General features: G+C 46.3%; 1 protein-coding gene across 1 annotated transcript in view; it reads right to left on the bottom strand.

Annotated features, from left to right (window-relative positions):
- Nucleotides 1-16634, bottom strand: part of BACE2 (beta-secretase 2) — a 162836-nt gene that overhangs the window by 37239 nt on the left and 108963 nt on the right. Inside the window, exons 6-7 of the mRNA XM_033943013.1 lie at nucleotides 16442-16543; nucleotides 11392-11541 (exon numbers count right to left, since the gene is read on the bottom strand). Of these exons, the coding sequence (XP_033798904.1) occupies nucleotides 11392-11541; nucleotides 16442-16543 (252 nt within the window). The remainder of the gene's footprint in view (nucleotides 1-11391; nucleotides 11542-16441; nucleotides 16544-16634) is intronic.

Here is a 16634-nt window from a genome sequence, read left to right as displayed (position 1 = left end):
AAAGAAGCAGTAGGAGGGCTGAGCAAGGTGCTGGCACGGGCAGCTAAGGCCTGCGGGTGTCGCAGTGGGAGTTCTAGAAGACAATGCAATCTTTGACCATGGAGCCACTGGCAAGAGGTCTAAAACCAGCTCCATTTACCACCGCGTCTCATTCTCTTCCCGAATGCTTGATGCAAAAATAGACTCAGCACGCCACAGTTCCACAGCCCGAACTTGCCCATTTCGGGTTTCCCCTGCCATAACAGCTACATATGTCACTTCTTTTCCAAGCCGATGCACTTCTGTCTGTGCAGATAAACCACACATTACTTCCTATCACAACCGTCCTTTCCGGCTCAGCTGACTCTGTTGCTCCCTCCAACGTACTTATACTTCCTGGAACTGCTGGAGCTGTCAAAATTCTCACCAAAGAAATCCATTGTAAGTCTGCTGACATTCTAACTGCCACACAGCACCCGATCTTTGAAAATTAGTCTCGTGCTTTTTCAAATAAGCTCCATTTCCGTTGCTCGTTCCATTTAATTTCTTTTCTACCTCCTTTTTCAAATCCTTTCAGATATCTCATTAAATAAGTTAAATGTCCAACAAAAATCAGATAAATTAAAAATAAACAAAATCGCACAGTGTCAATGTTTCCCACACATTTAATGACAAAATCAATGCAAAACTATAAGACATAGGCTGTGCCTGCTGAGAAATGTACTCTCTTAATTTTGCAGGGTCTTCATATTGTGTTGTATGATTTGCATGCATAATCTTCATAATGGCAGGGTATAGAAGGCCATATTTCGCTCTAATGTGCTGTAAATCTGCTCTGAGTAATAAAAATTTTCTCCAGTTAACCGTTCTCTAGCAAAGTCTGGAACAAACAACAGCTTTGAATCTTTATATCTCAAGTTTCTATTCTCTTTTGCTAAACGGAGGATTTCTAATGCATGTTAAAATCGCAAAACACTAAATATCAATGGCCTGGGAGCAGAGCTACTGCTTGGTCCTTTAAACGAAATTCTATATGCCCTTTCTATTTCCAAAGGGACTTTTAAAGACATTGGTAGTAGCTTAGGAATTATCCCCTGCAGAAATGAATTAGCATCTTTCCCTTCCACACCCTCCGCAAGACTGAGAACATGTACATTATTTCTACATGATCTATTTTCATAGCTTTCCAACTGTTTTGCCATTTTATTTATCACCTTAAATTCTTTTTTACACTGTGCCTGTTCCTCTTTCACCTTCATTACCCGGTTTTCCAACTGTTCCATCTTAGTATTAGCCAGGGTCATCTGTCTTGCTAAACTGGAAACCTCCTCCCTTACAGCTGTCAGCTGTTCAGCATTACTTGTTGTAATCAGTCTAATAGCTCTCAGCTCTGCTATCAAATCCAGTGTATCACTCTCCCCTTCAGATTCAGGCAGTGGAATCCTAGACGGAGTTAACTGATCTGACTTCAAATGCTTACTTTACCCACCAGCAGTGAAAGCCGCCTCCAGTTTTAGTCTGTTTAGTACCAGCCATCCTTTGTTTATAATGTGACAAAAATTATAAAAATAAAAATATTTTTAAAGGTTGAAAATGACTAAAAAAGAGCCTGGGTATGAGGAGCTTCAAGTCTACCTGACCATTCCGCAGCACTCCCAAGCCACGCCAATTAGATACTTACCTTAATAATCTTCTTTCAATTAAATAGGCACTTCATTTTTTAACCTGTGGGTTGTATACCTCTAACCACGAGATCTGGTGTAGAGTTTCATTTGCATTTTTTTCTGCTCTGCTTCCCCTCACTCTGGGCTATCCTGTAATTCCTCAGTTCATATCAAAGCAGATGGTCAGCCCAAGAGAAGAAAAACATAATAGGGATGGGTATAGGGACTCTCCCCAAGAAACAAGTCTTTTCTGCTCATAGTAGAACATTTAACACAAAATAATCATGACCCATATATAACATATAACGAGGTGGAAGAACAAGCCACCTACTTGGGTGCAACCTACAGTGACAGTCTTAGAGTTCTGAAAAATACCTTGTGCTCTATTTAAAAAAAAAGGAAGTGTTCTCCCCTATCCTTGACCTTGCTGGACAAAGGAAAGAAACAAGATATCCAGGAATATGGACAGGTCTGAGACAGAAAGCAGGCTAATGCACATCAGTCAGGTTGGGCTTCAAGAACAATGTGCCTATTTACTAGAAAGAAGATTATCAAGGTAAGTACCTAATCTTCCCTTCTATTGCAATAGGCACATCATTCTTGAACCTGTGGGACCTATCAAAGCAGTCCTCTGGTGGGACAGATGAGCCTGCTGAAAGTACTAAAGATCCAAATGCAGTATCCAATTTGGCCGCTACATTCACCCTATCAAACTTTGTGAAAGTAAGAAGGGAAGACCATGTAGCTGCTCTAAAAAATTCTTCAGGGGAAACTGCCCTGAACTCCACCCAGGAGGATGCTAAGCTCCTAGTGGAATACAGGATACAGTAGGTCGCTTTCCGCTTCTGATATAAGCTGAAGAAATGGCCATTTGAGTCCATCTAGAAATGGTCACTTTTGAAACCAGCCAGCCTGTTGGCAAATCCCCGCCAGCACAAAGAGATGATCCAACAGTTGAAACTCATTTGTCACTCTGCAAATATCCAGCACCTTCCAATAAAGTATATGGAGTATCTGCCTCAGCCCAATTCATCGTCTGGGACAGCTTCTAAGGCTGCTAGATCTAGGAGCCTTTTTACTGTCATTCAGATTCTGACTGCTTTCTCTGGCATTCCCTCTGGAGAATCCACCAAAAAGTCCGGAAGGGGCCGATAGAACTCGAGCTTGTACCTCTCCTGAATAATTTCCAATACCCAGTGGTCTGATGTGATTCTTGCCCACACCTTCCAATAAACTGACAACCTACCTTTTGTACTTGAAGGTACGGTTTGTGACCTGGCATCAGAACTACTTCTTGGGGGCTGCTGCAGGGCAGGATCCTGAGGACTGGGGATGCTTGGCACCTCCAAATATGTCTTGTGCCTTGAAATGATCTCTGGACTGAAGGTCCTCCCGAGCACTGACGAAAATGCCTAGAGCTATGAAAATTACAGCAACCTGACCCCCTAGGGGCCCTTGGCCTGCTGTCTAGTAAAGACCTGGGTTTACAATCTTGTACGCTGGCCCTCCAGACATGGCCCGAAGGTCGGAGAAGAAAGACAAGGCTGTTTGTGCGGGGCTTGGCTGGAGTATGGGGTATGGCTGGAGGCAGAACAAGTCGAGCTAGGGACAGAACGGGGTGGGGCCATATTTCTGGGTTTGTACATCAGAAAATCTGGTAACTCTAGCTCAGACCACTGTCTGATCCAAAGCATTCTATGGGCAGAAATAACATGCAGAGACCTTACTCAGGACCCTGAACATAATCCACTCTCAACATAAGAAACTGGGGATCTGCGTTAGCATCTGCTCCTGGAACACAACGTAACCTTAAGTGGCAAGCACATGCAACATATGAGGCCACTATTGCTGCCTTCAACCCTAATGCTGCGGCCTCAAATTGCCTCATAAGGACAAAATCCAGCCTGTGGTCCTATGCATCTTTCAACACCACTCCCCTTTCACTGGGGAGGGAGGTACGTTTGGTAACCTGCGCCACCAGGGAATCCACCTTGGATGGAATAAACAGCTGATGGAAATCAGTATCCATCAGGTAAAGTTTGGTCATGGCCTTAGCCATTCATAGGGGCCACTTTGGAACCTCCAAATGGTCAGTCAACATCTTAGTAATGTATGGATGGGAGAGAAAGCATGTGGTCTGAGTCTTAGTGCTGCTCATAAGTGAGCACTGGGCAGTAGAGGACTGTGGAGGTTCTATCTTTAATTTTTGGAGAGACTCAGTAATAATCTTCAAAAGTTCTGTGGGCTTAAACAGCCTGTGCACAGTCAGGTCCTCTCCAAGATCCAGGGCTGCCACTTGGTGGAAACCTGGCCCTCTCAGGCGTGATGTAGAATCTCCTAGTACTGAGGACCCAGACTGGGACAGTAAAGGCATAGCTATGGACTCCACTTCATTCTAGTCCTCTTGACTGTACCCCCATCTCTTGTATATGGTTCTGCTGCAGGGAAACTGCGCTCTTAGGGGGGAATCCCTGACACTAGCACTGCCATGCCCCCTGAGAAGTCAATGCGACTACTGTAACTTAAGTATGCTTCATACATCATACTTTAAAAATTCTGGAGCAAAAGCCAAACCAAGATACCCAGAGGGCTCTTACAGGTGCTCCTGTGTTCCACTCTGGGGTTTAACAGCAGATGCACGGCTGCGCTTCATCATGGATGTACTTTTACCATTTTCCAGCTCCAACCAGTATTTTTGACTTGGAATGCGGGTCATCTGGGTTCCCATACCACCAGAGGGAGTAGGGGAGGCTAAGCCAGTGGCTTCCCCCCCCCCTCAAGTTCCACACAGCATGTGGGACAAGGATGGACTTTGGCTGGCCATCCAACACAAATATGGCATTAATCCTGGGTATCCTGGTCTGAGGAATCCAAGATGATTGCCACAGCAGTGACTTTAGCACCAAAAACAGTTCGTAGGAGCTAAATAAGAGGTCACAAAATTTGGGAAATAGGATTTTAGAGGTTGAGGACCCTGTCCCTAGCCCCAGGAACCTTTAAAAATCATTTTTAAAGACCCCCCTCTCCTGATTTTTCTCAAAGGCTGTTACAGCCTGTATTCACTGTGCCATGCAGGTGCTGGGAGCTGCTAAGGCTGAAACTGCAACCAGAGAACCTTTGCCTTAGACAAGTCTGGAAACCCAGATAGCTTGCTTCTTCAGACTACACCTCAGTCCTACCAGCCAAACTGAGACCTCAACCCCCACCAGAACCTGCGCACAAAGTCTGGGGTGGAACCGCAGTCAGCACATGATCCTAGTGAAAAACCACCACAGGGCCATACAGCCTGCACTCAAGTTCTCTGCAGGCAAAGCCTGAAGCGAGCCTTGCTTCCAAAGGAATAGTCCCTGAGCTCCCAAACTGGTAGTACAGGCTGGACAAGCAGGTACCCAGCAAAGCAGGCTGCCTCTTGGCTACAGACTTCTGCCCTTAAAGTCTGTGTTCTCAAGTAGCCAGAGATGTCCTCTGCAGCACCAAAAAGCTTCCCAACCGGATAACAAAAAAACAAAATTAAAGAAAATTAAACACGAGCAGAACAGACAGGCTCCTACCATCTTGCGTGTAGAAAGTAAAACTGAGGAATTACAGGACAGCCCAGAGTGAGGAGAGGCAGAACAGAAAAAATGTAAATGAGGCTCTCTATACCAGATCTTGTGACCAGAGGTACACAACCCAGAGGTTCAAGAATGATGTGCCTATTGCACTAGAAGGTGCAATGTGTACCTGGCATCCTTAATGTGAAGTTCTCAGCACTTAGAGAATGACACGGTGACTGTTACCTGTGGCTAGCCATGGGTAACCCGCTGAAACGGGGATTAAAAAAATGGTCACCGCGAGTACGGGGAGAAGGCCATTCACCACCCGTGGAGTGGTGAATCGCCTTGTACCCGCAGTTAACTGAGGATCGCGCAGTCCAGCAGCCTCCTCCCTCCTAATCGCGGTCCAAGCATCTCCTTCCCTCCCTTCGCTAGCTTACTTTAATTTTCTCTTAACAAGCAGCCAGAGTCTTGAAGTCGCATGCGGTTGCCAGTGCCGGAAAGTCCTCCTCTGACGCAACCGGAAACAGGAAGTTGTGTCAGAGGAGGACTTTCTGGGCAGCCGCACATGACTTCAAGGCTCCGTCTGCTTGTTAAGAGAAAATTAAAGTAAGCCAGCAAAGGTAAGGAGAAGGAAGGGAGCTGCTGGACCACGGCAGCAGGGAGGGGGCTGCTGGACTGGGCAAAGGGTGCTGAAGGGGGGAGGAGAGGAACAGACACTGTACACTTTGGGAGGGGGGAGGGGGACTGAGAAAGCTTTAAGTCACAAACTGTCCCTTGGTGTGGTAGTGGGATCCTTACAGTGATAGTGTCTGAGGATCTGAAGGTGACAAAACAGTGTGGCAAGGATATGGCTGTAGCCAGAAGGATGCTAGGCTGTATAGAGAGAGGCACAATCAGCAGAAGAAAGGAGGTGTTGATGCAACTGTACAGGTCGTTGGTGATGCCCCACTTGGAATATGGTGTTCAGTTTTGGAGGCTGTATATGGCTTAGGATATAAGAAGATTTGAAACAGTAAGCTATATAGGGCAAGGACCATCTCTTGCATATTTAATGTATAGCGCTGCTTGCATCTGGTAGCTCTGTAGAAATAATAAATTGTTGTCCAGAGAAAAGTGAATCGAGCCCCAAAAGAAAAAACAGGCCCTAAAAAGATACAATAACAAAATGGGAAGGTCTTGCCTTAGGAATTGTATACCTTGTAGGGCTACATTATCACCATAATCATTAATGAGTATAACATTTAGGGCTCCTTTTACAAAGGCGAACTAGGGCCTTAAGCGTGGAATAGCACGCGCTTAAATGCCATGTGCGCTAGCCGCTATCGCCTCCTTTTGAGCAGGTGGTAAATTTTTGGCTAGCGCATGCTAATCCGGTGCATGCGGTAAAACCCGTAGCCAGTGGCGTACCTAGGGTATGTGGCACCCGGGGCCCATCATTTTTTGACACCCCCCCCCCCATGTAAAAAAATTTTTTTTTTTTTTTTTGCAATAACCATGAAATGGAATAAATGGTCAGAATAGAAACAGGCAGTGAAAATTTTCTTTTATTGAACCTCATATATGTAACCATTATTCCAAACATAACAAAACATAAATTATGTCTAAATTGTCATGACATTAGAAGTACATATGGAGTAGTTGCAGGCAGTGGCGTACTTAGGGTATGTGGCACCCAGGGCCCATCATTTTTTGACACCCCCCCATCTATATGAAAAATATGATTTTTAGTACCAATCTACATATCGCACCACAAGAGTGTACCTAGGAAAAGGCTGCATCTTAAACACTGCAGTGAGCACTAGAACACCAACACATACATTGTAAAACTAAACAAGCCAGATCCCGCACAGTCAATTGGTCCTGTAGTCAATGCCAACTGAAAACTATGTCTTTTTCATACACACAGAACAGAGATACACCCTCGCCCAAAATGGAATAATCACAAACTAAAAATAGAAATATGTAGACAAAAGTTAAACTGATCCGCCAAGAAACCAGACCCTGGATACAATGCAACACCACAAAAAACAGTAACACATGTCCTCTAAAACAGTGCAAAATATAAAGACAGTAGATGTAAATTTGAAAAAACTGATACATAACAATCACCACTTTATAAATTAACAAATAAAAATAAAACAAATAATGAGATATAAAAAAATACAATTTTATTGGACTAATCCCCGTAAGCTCGGTCCCCATCCCCGCAAACCACCTGATTCCATCCACACAAGCCTTGAATTGTTTATATTAAAGTATAAAAAGAAACAATATTCTGTACAATTGTCAATTTATAAATCAGCGTCTTCTCCCCACTCTCTTCCCCATTTCCCTTCAGCATCCTCAGCCCACTCTCTCTCCACTTTCCTTCAGCGCACGCACATAAAAACAAGCAAGTAATTTTATATCATTTTCATTCTATTCATTCATAGAAATTAAAGTCTAGATAATGCCAGTCACATAACAAAACATGATTTTACAAAAATAATTCCCTGCAGTCAAGCCTGCAAGGATTATTAGATGTCTTTCAGCAGTTCCCCTCCCTCCCTCCCCCTTACCTTTGTGGCCAAGTCAAAATGATCTACCAACAATAAAATTTTAAAAACACAAAGCACGCTGTACGCAGAGAAAATGTTAATTATCATTTATATTCCGCGGGTTTTCAAAGAGGTCAAGGCAGATGACTTTATGCAATGTCACCTCAGTAACAACTATACAAAAATAGACAAATATTCCCCCTCCCTTTTTACTAAACTGCGATAGCGGTTTTTAGCGTAGGGAGCTGCGCTGAATGCCCCACGCTGCTCTCGACGCTCATAGGCTCCCTGCGCTAAAAAACTCTATTGCGGTTTAGTAAAAGGGGGCCATAGTGCAAAATATAGACAGCAGATATAAATTTTCAAAACGGACACATTTTGATCACTAAGTTGAAAATAAAATCATTTTTCCTACTTTTTTGTCTGGTGATTTCATGAGTCTCTGGTCCTTCTTCTGATCCTTCTTCTTTCTCTCTCCCCCTGGCTCCCCTCTTTATTTCTGCCTTTCTTTCTCTCTCCTCCTGGCCCCCCTCTTTCTTTCTGCCTTTCTTTCTCTCCCCCTTGACCCCCCTCTTTATTTCTGCCTTTCTTTCTCTCCCCTTGGTCCCCCTCTTTCTTTCTGCCTTTCTTTCTCTCTCCCCCTGGCCCTCCTCTTTCTTTCTGCCTTTCTTTCTCTCCCCCTTGACCCCCTCTTTATTTCTGCCTTTCTTTCTCTCCCCTTGGTCCCCCTCTTTATTTCTGCCTTTCTTTCTCTCCCCTTGGTCCCCCTCTTTCTTTCTGCCTTTCTTTCTCTCTCCCCCTGGCCCCCCCTCTTTATTTTTTCCTTTCTTTCTCTCTCCCCCTAGCCTGCACAAAGCCATCGTGCCGATTTCTCCACTTCCACGATTCTTTCCCTACCCTCACCCCCAAGCCAGCAGCCGATTTCTCCCTGCTCCTTCCCCGATGTCCTGATGTCCTGAACTTCATCGGGCAGCAGCAGCATTCACAATTCACTGATGTTGCCCGCTTCAGGCCTTCCTCTCTGTCGGGTCCTGTCTTCATGAAAACTGGAAGTAGGCAGGACCCGGCAGAGAACAAGGCCTGAAGCCGGCAACAGCAGCGAATTGTAAACGCTGCTGCTGCCCGAAGAAGGTAATGGAGCACCGAGGCAGTCCGCTTCTCCCCCCTCCCAGCCGAACCCCCGCTGACCCTCCTATCTCCCCCCCCCCCCCGTGAACCTTTCCGACCTTCCCAGCGAGAGCAGCAAACCTCCTTCGCGGCTTTCTCCTCCCTCTGCCGCGTTACTGATGACGTCATCAGTGATGCGGCAGAGGGAGGATAAAGCCGACGCTACTGGAGGGAGGTTTGCTGCTTTCGCTGGGAGGGTCAGAAAGGTTCACTTGGGGGGGGGGGAGAGAGATAGGATGGTCAGCGGGGTTTCGGCTGGGAGGGGGGAGAAGCGGTCTGCCTTGGTGCTCCAAGGCCTGGCGCCATTACCTTTTTCGATAATGGCGCCGATGCTGCTTTCGCTGGGAGGGTAGGAGCGCGATAGGGACCGGGCCAGCTGTGCACCCCCCCCTAAGGCGGCACCCGGGATGGACCTCCCCCTCGCCCCCCTTGGTACGCTACTGCCCTGGGGAAACAGCCTGCAACAAGATCGCGCGATACCAGAGATTTTTGCCTGCTTCGGCTGTTTCCTCCGCCGCGGTCCCGCCCCTCCTCTGACATCAGAGGAGGGGCAGGACCGTGGCGGAGGAAACAGTCGAAGCAGGCAAAGATCTCTGGCATCCCGATCTTGCTGCAGGCTGTTTCCAGACGCGACACCCGGCGCAGGGGGGGGTAACTGGACCGGACCGGGAGCACCCCCTCAGGGCTTGGTACCCGGGGCGGACCGCCCCCCCCCCGTCCCCCCCTTGGTACGCCACTGCCCGTAGCGCTCCTTCATAAAAGGAGCCCTTAATATTTAAATAGTGAAGGAGCGTCCTCAGTGTGAGGATGTGAGCTCTGAAAACTTGCTCTTCTAATGCTCTTGATACCACAGAGCCGGCACCACCACAGGGGCCAGCTGCACACCATCATAGGATAGCTCACCGTGTGCAATTAGTGCTATAAATTAATACAGTGAAAAACTTTACCGTAAAAAATTGTGACAAAAAGAATAGCTCCCACAAGGAATACAAGACCCCGCTTGGGTCAAACCCGCAGACCCGTTGGTGGTAAAGCTGAAAATCAATTCAAACACTTAGCTGAATTTGCAGTTTGTAGACGCCAAGTCCATTCCAATGTTCATAAATGATTAGCACATGCAATTCCTGTGTCCAACCATGGTCCAACTTAGCTGGGTTTCAGAGCAAGCAGCCCCTTCATCAGAGACCAAAATAAGAAAGGCAAAAATGCTGTGGAGTCAGGGATTCAACGGGCCAGCAAGGCAAAAGAGGTCTTAGCAGTTCTTTTCTCCACTTTCCTAAGCTAGCCAGCCCACCATCTTCCCCATCCCATTTCAGTACATCCCCTCTTTTCCCCATCTTAATCCAGCATCTCCTTTCTATCACCCTACTCCCTCCATTATCACTATCTTCCTTCCAACCCCAAGCAGGCATATTCCTTTTCTTTCCATTCCATATTCAGCATCTCATATCCTCCTCCATCCAGCATCTTCCCCTTGTCTCCCTATTCCCCCTTCACCATGTCTAGCATATCTTCTCTGTTCCCCTACTCCCTCTACCCATGTCCAGAATCTTCCTTCTGTCTTCATACTCCACCCTCTTGTGTCCAGCATTTTCTATGTCTCTCTGACCTGGAAGGTCCAGCATCTGTCTTTGTGTTCCTATTCTTCCCACTACCACCAAGTTCCAATAACTGTCCTCCCCCAAGGTGATCCATCATTTCCCTTCAGTCACACCAATCCAATCTGTGTCTACCATGTCCCTTCCCATAACAAGCATATCACATATTTCCCTCCCCCCCACAATCCAGCATTGCTATTTCCTCCCTTGGCTGACTGACCATGATTCACATTCCCTTAGCTAGCTGGCCCCGATCCACTCTTCCAGCAGTTGGTAGTTGGTTGTCATGAGCCCTGCCTTCAACCCTGGTCCTGCTAAACTGGGCAGCAATAACAAAGATAGAACTTGCCGGAGCTTCCCTCTTACTTGCATCGCTATTCACTATAAGCTCTACCGATTTCAATCCCACCCCTCAAAAACAGGAAGTTACTTCAGAAGGGGGCAGGATCAAGATCAGTGCAGCCTATAGCAATGCAGGCAAGAGGGAAAGTCCCACGGCTTCTGTCTTTGTTTTTGTCATCTGGTTAGCGGAACCAGAGCTGAAGGCAAGGCTGATGGTAACTAAGTGAGCTGCCTGGACTGCGGGCTCCCCTGGAGTTGTGGGGCCCAGGGCAGTTGCCCTGTCTGCCCCCCCCCCTTTAACATTAGCCCTGAATGCATGTAATTAAAGAGCAGACTGGATGGACCGTTCAGGTCTTTATCTGCTGTCATTTGCTATTTTGCTATGTAGACATCTTATCAAAAATGCCCCTCCATGTCTCCAGATAGATTAGATTCATGCATACCATGACAGTGATGAATCTCACTCTTAAGCCAATGTATGTGAGAAGATCCTCATTATGCAGTCTAAGTAATATTTTAAGGAGATGTTCAGAATAATGCTATGACAGTCACACAATGTACTGACCTGAGGCTGGATGGTAAGGCGAAAAGACCTGCTGGTGTTCACATCCCGCAGGTAGATAGAAAGATCTGGAAAGTAAGACCATGGAGTTTCTGGTTTATGCCAGCAGGCAAGTTCAGAACCAGTCCAGAAACCATTGGTGAAATCCTCAATCTAAAGAGACAGAAGATACTGCAACTAAGACAAAATTCTTTATGGTCTTTCTGATGCATGTCTTAGTTTACCATTTCACTGCTTACCTTCATGTACAAAATATTCCCCTCTGGCTCTCCTCAAGGAGTCATCATATACAGCCAGTATTTTTCCTTTCTTCACCTGTAGATCTTCCTAAAGTTAACCGAGCATGGTGATGCTCTCTTCTGGCTAACAGCAGGATGAAGCTCACTAATGAGCTACTCCAAATGTTGTTCTTTTACCAGACACTAGGAGTCACACTAAGCACAGATATATGCTTTCCCTCCAACTCTACTCAAAGTCACAGTTACAAAATGTGGCTACTGCAATATTCTCAGCCCCAGATAGACCAAGGAGAAGAATCTTGAAACCAGGAACAGAACTTTGAGTCCTTCCTTGCTGCTACTAGGCCTCTGTACTGAAGGTTGCCCTTCATGATTTGATTATTTCACATAGGCCAGTTCTTTTCAGACAATTATAACCTGTGTATTTATTAGCAGATAAAAGTAGCAGAGCAGATGAATTACAAGCAATATCCACTCTTCCTAAACAGACATCCCCACCACACTGGATTTGAGGTGCAGAGGTGTTTTAGTAGCCAGACTGGACAAGGTGCCAAAAAAAATAAAGGTGTACTGTGCTTCCACTAAAGAACTTGTAAGCCTCCTCAGTTTCCCTTTATCCCTTTGCTCTTATTATTCAAATAGCTGGCAATGAACAAGCCACATTCCTCCTTCCTACCTCCATCACTCTATTTGAATCTCATTCCTTCATGATGAATTCATACTTCATGTCTTGTAGGTTACATTTAATCTATTCAAACTTGATTTACCAAGTGTTTCTCCATTTCATAAAAACATACACATAGCCTTACTGGATGTGATTAGGTAACCTGTCACTGGTCAGCAGAGGGAGCCAGAGCAGTGGTGCTCATTGAGCCTGACAGGAAAGCTGATTTGCATAAGAGCTGCAAATGCTGCTGAGAGCTGCCCACTTACCCTGAGTGGATTGTGGTGCTGAAAAGAACAACTCTCAGCACAGAGAGCTCAGAAAGCTCAAAGCTCCTTTGGGAGCTGGTGACCCTTGGGTGGAGAAATGTTGGATCTCTAGCCTAACTCCTGGTAAGCCCTGAAGACCACTGCTAACTGGTGTGGACTGGCAGTGCAGTAGCTAGGATGACAGGGGAAATTGGAGCAGTAGAGAGAGATCTGGCTCTGTATGAAAGAAGCCTGATGGTGGGAGGGTCTGTGGGGACATATTCACTAGCAGGGAAAGGTCTGGAAGACAAAGTAGCTGAAGGGCCCAGTAGAGTCCAGTTGGGACTCATACTTGATGACCAGCGGTAGGACCAGTGAAGAAAATCAAGATCTGTGGTCGGAACTGGCAGTGGCCCCACAAACAGCTGGAAGATCTGTGGATAAGCTGGATGGAGGAGTCCAAGGCTGAGAAGAAGGACTGATGGCTGACCAGCGGAGGAACTGGCAGGACTGGTGGCAACCAGCGGAGAGACTGGTAATGGCACTAGGAGCATTCAGAGAGGTCCCCAGGTGAAGCAGCCTACTAGACCTAAAGACCATTAGCTGAAGATATCTGGAAGCAACTGGTGGAGGGACTAGCTGGGATGGTGGTGACCAGTGGAGAAATCAGTAATGGCACCAGGAGCTGTTTGATGCCCGGAGGGTCAGGGAGGACCAAAAGGAAGATCCAGAAGGCCATTGAAGAACAAGGAGTCCAGGGTGGACATCGGGATGATCAGGCGGTGTCAAATGTTTTAAGAGTCTGTTGGAATAACTGTTTAACCCTGTTATGTTCCTCTTGATAGAAAGCCTGGAGACTGGAAGAGAGTGACTGGGGGTTTGGACATGTGACGGGTAACACTGGGTCAGATCAATAGCCAATCTAGCCTAGTAGCCCATCTTCACGGTGGCCAATCCAGGCCACAAATACCTGGCAAAACCCAAATATTAGCAATATTCCATGCTACCAATTCAGGGCAAGCAGTAGCTTCCCCCATATCTGTCTCAATAGCAGACTATGTATGGACTTTTTCCTCCAAAAACTTGTCCAAACCTTTTTAAAAACCAGTTACATTAACCACTCTTACCACATCCTCTGGTCTAGTGACTTAGTGGTTAGAGCTATAGCCTTAGCACCCTGAGGTTGTTGGTTCAAGCCCAATTCTGTTCCTTGTGAACCTGGGCAAGTCACTTATTCCTCCATTGCTCAAGTACACTAGGGAGATTGTTTGTGAGCCCATCAGGGCACACAGAGAAAAATGCTTGAGTACCTGAATGCAAAACTGCTTAGATAACCTCCATTGATAAGTAGTATATAAATAATTAATAAACTTGGAAACTATTCTCTGAGTGAAAAAATATTTCCTCCTATTGGATTTACAATACCTCCTTGTAACTTCATTGAATGTCACCTAGTCTTTGTGACTTCAATCATATCTCCCCTTATCCGTCTCTTTTCCAAGCTGAAGAGCTTTAACCTCTTTAGTCTTTCCTCATATAAAGAGGAGTTCCATCCCCTTTATCATTTTGGTTGCTTTTCTTTGAACCTTTTCTAGTTCCGCTATATCTATCTATATTTTATTTATTTATTTAGAAAAGGTAACTAGAATTGAATACAATACTCAAGGTGAGGTTGCACCATGGAAAGATACAGAGGCATTATAACATTCTTAATCATGTTTACCATCCCTTTTCTAATAATTCCTAACATCTTTTTTGGCTCCTGCCATGCTTTGGGAAGAAGGTTTCAGCATATTGTCCACAATGACAATCAGATTTTTTTCTTGGGCGCTGACCCCCAAGGTGGATCCTAGCATCTGGTAAATGTGATCTGGGTTATTCTTTCCAATGTGCATCACTTTGCATTTGTACGCATTACATTTCATCGGCTATTTGGATATCCAGTCTTCCAATTTCCTAAGGTCTGCCTGCAATTTTTTACAGTCTGCATGCGTTTTAACAACTTTGAACAATTTAGTGTCATCTGCAAATTGAATCACCTGACTCGTCATTTCAATTTCCAGATCATATACAAATAAGATAAATAGAACTGATCCCAGAACAGATTCTTCTGGCACTCCACTATTTACCATCCTCCATTAAGAGAAATGGCTATTTAATCATACCCTCTGTTGTTTTCTGTCTGATAACCAATTCCTAATCCACAACTGAACATTGCCATTATCCCATGATTATTTAATTTTCTCAGGAGCCTCTCATGAGGCTCCTGAGACATGGATTACAAAGGTCATAGCATCTTTTTATCTGCAGCTGATGTCAGCTGATCCTATAATATAAAACTCTAGCCGCGCATGCGCACTCCTATCTGCGTGCTTCCGTGATCAGTAGGTCTGTGACCACAGAAGTGCGCATGCGCGACTCCTCAGCCTTACTTCCCAGCATCCACGAACTACTGTTTTGTTTTTCTCTGTCCCCTTCAGTCCCTCTAATCTGCACAAGCGCATTGGATCGAGCTTCGGACTACAGGACCCACAAAGCTGCCACCGCCGCAGCTCCTCTTTCATCTTCCGACGCAAGTGCACTCATGAGAGGAGCTGCGGCGGCGGCGGCTTTGAAAACGGCTCCCTTACTTTAAAAAAACCTTCGGCCGCAGCAGGCCAGCCCACGGGAAGGGAAGGGGGAACCGAACAAGAACAAGAACATTCATTTCTGTGCTTCGGCCGGCTCTTCAAGCTGGGCCGAGTCAGCGCGGGGAATCCCCATCCTCCAATCACCCCCCGGGTGAGTGCAGCCTGGCCCGATTCGTTGTGCTTCAGTTGCTGGGTGGCGGTGGGGAGGAGATACTACAAGCGGTGCTAAGAGCTGACGAGACGGTTTATGTATTTGAAAGGAGAAGAGCTGGAGCTGCTTTGTTATAATTCTTATGCCAGGTAGCTCTTTTTGGGAGGCAGGCTGGCATGGGGGGTGGGTTAAATGGAAGGGGGATGGGAGGCAGGCAGGGAGGCTGGCATCGGAGGGAGGTGGGGGTTTCATGGAAACATGCTGCGGCAGGCAGGCAGACTGGCATCGGTGAGGAGGGGGTTTTCAATGGAAGGGGGATGCAGGCAACGAAGGGGGTGGGGAGGGTTTCAATGGAAGGCAGGCAGGCTAGCATCGGGGGGTGGGGTGGGGGTGGTTTCCATGAAAACATGCTGCTCATGGGGATGGGAGGCAGGCTGGCATCGGGGGGGGGTCAATGGAAGGAGAATGGGAGGCAGGCAGGCTGGTATCGGAGGGGGATGGGGGGTTTCAATGGCAGGCAGGCAGGCTGGCATCGGAGGGGGGTGGGGGGTTTCAATGGCAGGCAGGCAGGCTGGCATCGGGGGGGATGGGATGGTTTCTATGGGAACATGCTGTTCAGGGGGATGGGAGGCAGGCAGGCTGGCATCAGGGGGGGTTTCAATGGAAGGGGGATGGGAAGCAGGCAGGCAAGCTGGAATTTGAGGGAGGGGGGGTGAGGGGAGGAAGGAGGCACTGAGGGCACTAAGGACACAGGGAGATTCACAGATAGAAAAAATGACAGACAGGCAGCGTGCAAGGAGAGACATACAAAGAAAAAAAATACCCAGACAGACATCTACTCTAGCACCCGTTAATGTAATGGGCTTAAAGACTAGTCTAAACATATTGTCTGTTGATAATTATTAGAAGCAAGAACATACTGTAGTTTATATTTCATATTTTCTGTGCAGCACTTTACTGTGTAACATGTGATTTTAAACAGTGAACTGAAAGATCCTAGTTAACCCAACAGCAACGGCACACAGACAGCACAAAAATCACAAGCATTTACACTGTCATATTTAGCACCAAAAGGTAACTTTAATATGAAACAATCTCAGCGATGAAGGAGGGCTCCTTACCAGAGACAAATATATAATAGCATTCACTACAGCATCAAAGACTTTTGGGGGCAGGCGAAGGAGAGTGGTTCCGCTGTCCACTATTGCTTTATCTGTGTTGTACTACAAGACAAAAATTGATGCATCATAATACAGCAGGAATACAAGATTACAGGCTCCTGAATCTACAGGGGGGGGGGGGCTCAAAATTATA

This window comes from Geotrypetes seraphini, chromosome 4, assembly GCF_902459505.1.
Source record: "Geotrypetes seraphini chromosome 4, aGeoSer1.1, whole genome shotgun sequence".
Lineage (NCBI taxonomy): Eukaryota > Metazoa > Chordata > Amphibia > Gymnophiona > Dermophiidae > Geotrypetes > Geotrypetes seraphini.
The sequence above is the reverse complement of the archived record's forward strand: the minus strand, read 5'-3'. Positions and strand labels throughout refer to the sequence as shown.